This window comes from Chlorocebus sabaeus, chromosome X, assembly GCF_047675955.1.
Source record: "Chlorocebus sabaeus isolate Y175 chromosome X, mChlSab1.0.hap1, whole genome shotgun sequence".
In the NCBI taxonomy this organism is placed as follows: Eukaryota; Metazoa; Chordata; class Mammalia; order Primates; family Cercopithecidae; genus Chlorocebus; species Chlorocebus sabaeus.
In genome coordinates this window covers 20615341-20620488 of record NC_132933.1, presented here as the reverse complement: position 1 = coordinate 20620488, position 5148 = coordinate 20615341, and the positions used below count along the sequence as shown (strand labels likewise).

General features: G+C 46.3%; 1 protein-coding gene across 1 annotated transcript; it reads right to left on the bottom strand.

The window, feature by feature from the left end:
- Window positions 1-2537: 2537 nt before the first annotated feature.
- Window positions 2538-4238, bottom strand: TFDP3 (transcription factor Dp family member 3). The gene has a single exon (XM_007992734.3). The coding sequence runs from the start codon at window positions 4140-4142 to the stop codon at window positions 2925-2927; it is 1218 nt and encodes a 405-aa protein (XP_007990925.3). The 5' UTR covers window positions 4143-4238; the 3' UTR covers window positions 2538-2924.
- Window positions 4239-5148: the final 910 nt, after the last annotated feature.

Sequence of the window (5148 nt, the reverse complement as noted above, 5' to 3'; positions counted from 1 at the left end):
TGGAGCTCTGTTTTGGAGGGCTTGAGACCAGTATCGTTATAAATTTATTTCATACCATTTTTGCCAGGAAAGGAAATATCTTCCAAAGTATTGATTATCATTCTATTGCACAGAAAGGATGCCCACTGTGCTTCTTAGAGTCAGGTTCTGCTTGAATGTTAGTCATAGCATATTTAGAGTTAGAAGTGTCTCTTGGAGATTCCCTGACCATTTATTAGATGGGGAAACTGAGACTGAGAGAAGAGAAGGGATTTGCTGAAATTGCACCTCCAGTTAGTGGCAGAGCTCGGACTAGGACACATTTCAGTCCCAGGCATTGCTGGTGTGTGGGAAAAACACCAAAAGGGCCTGACTGGAATGAATTGCAGTCATTTCTCTGTTTACTACATCTCCACGGGCCACATATTCATGGCTCATCTTTTATTTGCTGCCCTGAGAATTGACTCAAAGGCAAAGTCAAAATGGGTATTTTAATGCAAAGCACATTAGGAGGCCAGAAGGCAAAAGGAGGTACCTTCTGGGGCTGCTGGCTGCACTTGGCTGGGAAGGCTTTGCTCCAGACCTTAGGAGACTGCTCATTTGGAAGCTCTAGGTGTCAGCACCAAGGGGAAGGCAGGTCAAAGGCTGAACACTGGCTATGGTAGTGCCCACCCCTTCATGGAGTCCACATCTGATAAGCAGGGCAAGTGGAGTTATGTGGCATGTCCCTTGGAGGTGAGGAGCAGCCCTCTCAGTGATCCAACGTTCCTTAGAAATTTTTAGGAACTGAAAGCCTTCCAAAGTTGGGCAACTATGTTAAGAATTGATGGGGGGAAAAAAAGGCATGTGTTTTTCAGCATGGTTTGGAAAAGTTTTCAGACAGGACACAAAGAAACCAACTCAAAAAAAAACAAGGACCAGCCAGTGCCATCACTATACACAGGTGACCTTGGTAATGTCTTCTCTACTCCCAAGACTACTCGAAACCATCTCTTAGATGTCTTGTATGTTGCTGGTGAGAATTTCACAGCCTCTGTGGAAACCTGCCTGGGGGGTTCCTCAAAAAGCTTAATATACTGTTACCATATGACCCAGTAATTCCACTCCCAAATATACACATACTCAAGAGAATTGAAAGCAGAGACGTGAACAGATATTTGCATACTAATGTTCACTGCATTGTTACTCGCAACAGCCGAAAAGTAGAAACAACCCAACTGTCCATCAAGAGATGACTGGATAAACAAAAAGTCTATCCATACATACAATGGAATGTTACCCATAAAAAGAAATGAAGTACTGATCCATGCTACAAGATGGATGAACCTTGGAAACATTTTGCTAAGTAAAAGAAGTCAGTCACGGTCACGTGTGGTGGCTCACACCTATATTCCCAACATTTTTGGACTCTGAGGTAGGCGCATTGCTTGAGCCCAGGGGCTCGAGATCAGCCTGGGCAACATGGTGAAACCCCATCCCTACAAAAAAATACCAAAAAAACATTAGCTAGGTGTGGAGTAGCTGTAGTCCCAGCTACTCGGGAGGCTGAGGTGAGAGGACTGATTAAGCCTGGAAGGTTGAGGCTGCAGTGAACCATGATCTTTCCACTGCACTGCAGGCCTGGGCAATAGAGGAAGACCATACCTCAAAATAATAATCATAATAGCCATTCTAATGGGTGTGAAGTGGTATCTCATTGTAATTAACTACCTGCCCTTTCTTATGGGTCTTACGGTCTTGCTTTCATAGTGATTACTCTAGTGTCTATTTTTTCTTGGAACTCTGGACAGGTCTGCATATGGTTGGAAAGATGACCCTTTGTGAAACTGTGCTTGAAGAAAGCAACAGCTCCCTCTGCTGCCCCCAGCCACACTTTTGGTACAACTTTCTCGTATTAATGAGTCAAGATCTCGCTACCTAGATTCTGACCCAGTTTCTTCTCACCATACCATGACACTGCTGTAGGCTCCACCACTGTTCTATCTCACAGATTTGAAAAAGGAAAACCTACTCATCTTGCTTCCAGTCAGCAAATGATTCCTGCATAGATAGATGTACCTTGATTGCCAGCTGGGAGCCTTCAGCCATCCTGTCTTAGTTCGTTTCCTGCTCCTATAACAGACTGGGTAATTTATAAAGATAAACAGATTTATTTGGCTCATGGTTCTGGAGCCTGAGAATTCCAAAGGCAAGGTGCCAGCATATGCTTGGCACCTAGTGAAGACCTTCCTGCTGTGTCCTAACATGGCAGAAGGGCAAGCAAGCATTCAAGACAGAGAGAGGAATAGGGTTGAAATTATCCTTCTATCAAAAGTCTATTCCTATGATAACAGCATTAACCCATTGATGAGGGCACAGACCTCATGGCCTAATCACCTCCTAAAGTCCCTACCTTTTTTTTCTTTTTTTAAAGATTAATGGTGTTTATTGTTCTGAAAATAGAATTCTGCCATTTGCTTGGGGCTCTGGACACTGCACAACTGAAAAAATGGAAAACTCAGAGTCTTGCTATGCATCAGTGGGGGTGCCATCCAAATCCATGGCAAATAAACGGCATTCGGTACTCACTGTGCACAACAGGAGAGCATTTTATTATCATGGATGTGGATGAAGTACAATTTCTTCAGTAAACTCAGCAAAAACTGTTAAGGGGCAACAATGAACTCTGCATTTAAAGAAAAATAGAAAATGACAACACAAAATCCTAAAAAGTAAATAAAGGCTCTGTGTCAGCACACTGGTATCAAAACACACATCAACAGCACGTCTTAATCATACGGGAAACAATACTTGCTTATCAGAGGTACATATCTAAATTCTACAGCTTACCAATATCTTCTTGAGAGTAGGCAAAAAAGAAACAGAAAACCTCACATTTAAAAAAAAAAAAAAAGTTTCTTTTCCTTAAATGTTTTCCTGAAGCTGAATTTGAAGGGGAGAGGACGTCAGTCATCCTCATCATTCTCATTGAAGTCGTCATCATTGTTGTCCTCCTCCTCCTCCTCCTGGACTGCTGTGGTCTCCACTCTGGAGCCATGGTACTGAGACCCATTGGAGCTTGTGGCCGGCATCCCATCCATACCGTTGGTCAGGTCACTGGCAGAGGGCTGCGTGCCATTAGACGTGGAACCTGCCATCGTGAACACACCTCCAAAAGTTCCCTGAGCCATTTCTGTCACGTACGGCTCCAGAGTCTTTGGGACCAAACTTTTGGCCATTTTAAGGTCTTCGGCAGAGCAGCTCCCGGACTCTAGCCCAAAAGTCATGCCCATCCACATCAACACTTGCATGTCATCGTGGATTTCAAATGAGTTGTCAAACTTAAACAGATAATCTAATTTGTCGTCAGAGATGCTGCAGTTGATAACGGTCTTCTTGCTAGTGCTGATGATGATGAAGGGCAGGTGGATGACTGAGTTGGGCGGCAGCTGCGGACTGACCTGTTCCTCCACATACCGGTTTCTCAGCACCAGGTTCTTGAAGGCAATTTGCTGTAAAATAAGTTGTTGAAGTTCAGACTGTTTCTGCTTTATTCTTTCAAGTCTCTTCTGTCTTTCCACCTGTAAGTTCTGACAGTTCTGAGCCGAGTTTGTGGTCGGACCAATCCACTTGATCTTCTTTTTCTCCCTGGAGATGACATTCATGGCCATCAGCACGTTTAAGGCATCGTAGGTGCGCCGTTTTATGTTATTCACGTCATAAGCTGACTCGTTTGGTGAGACGTGGTCGCTGGCAGCTCTGAACTTGGCGACCAGCTCGCCCACCACTTCCTTGAAGGAAGTGGTCCCTTTCCTCTGCACCGTCTCCCAGACCTTCATGGAAAGATGGCTCAGGCCCATGCCATTCTTCTCTCCTTTCCTGTTGTGCTGCCTGGCCCACCGAGGTGAGGAGCAGGAAGGCTGGTTCTGAGAGGCAAAGTGACTGCTGGGTGGGCTTGGGATTCCTACCACAGGGATGTTTGATGCTGCCGGTCTCTGAGGCATACCAATTACCACTTGCTGGTCAATACTGACATTGGACTGTCCAAAGGTTTTCGGCAAGAGCTGCTTCCCGAGCGGGTTTATGGTGGAGGGGTGAACGGCCACGGAGCCACTGGTCTGTTTCTGGTCTATTAAGACCTTGAGTTCTTTGTTAGCTTCAGTTAGACTGATATATTCTGCCATGTTACCAGATTTGGGAAATAAATGCAATAAATGTTCACCTTCCAGAGAAGAAAAATAATTCTTCTGTGCCGAGTGTAGGGCTGGCGTGGCAGGCGCGGCGTGGCGTGCGCAGCGTGAGGTGCGCGGCGTGGCGTGCGCAGCGTGGCGTGCGCGGCCTGGCGTGCGCGGCGTGGCGTGCGCGGCGTGGCGTGCGCGGCGTGCGGTGCGCGGCGTGCAGAGGTGCGCTGCGGCAGGCGATGCTCCTTGTAGTGCGCCTGCGTGCCTTTTCACGCCTTCAGCCCCGCCTCCTCTGGGCCTACTTCTTAATACTGTTACAATGGTAATTAAGTTTCCAACACATGAACTTTTGGAGGACACATTTAAACCATAGCACATCCTAAAGGGACTGATGAAAATCAGACGTGTAGGCCTCTGCAGGCCCATCTATCATTTCTTCCCAGCCATTGTCTCACAAGAAGCTGGATCTGGGCTCTTGCAAGGATTATTTCTTCACCTGCTGGTCAAGAAGCTTCTTGTGGAAGAATCCGGTTTTTGTCTCTCTACCCAAACAGCTACACTAAGGCTTCCTGAGTAGATAGAGTAGAGATGGGAAAAGGGAGTTAACAATATACGGTAACATTTATTTGTTGGGCTGTGGTACAATCAATAGACTAAGTCCACAGCCTATACTTCACTTTGGAAGGTACACACATTGCCAATGAGAAAGAGATCTAAAGAGAGAACAGGACAAAGCCCAGCAGAAGCAGAGGCCTGGGGCAGTCTCTTTCTCCCACCCTTGGTCTCAACTCTGCCTAACTCACCAAGAGTCCTAATAACCATGCCACACAGGCTCTGTGTCTTCAGGCCTGCTTCTCTAGTCCACAGCAACTTCCTCCAGCACCTGGGCTCTGGAAATAATGCATGTGATTGCACACATGCATACACCTCAGCCTCAAACACACAGAGGTGCTATCTCACTCACCTCGGGCTGCCATAACAAAATACCATAGACTGGGTGGCTGAAACA

Excerpts from the sequence above, each read along its gene's own strand:
- TFDP3 (XM_007992734.3), bottom strand. The coding sequence starts at position 4,142 with ATGGCAGAATATATCAGTCTAACTGAAGCTAACAAAGAACTCAAGGTC.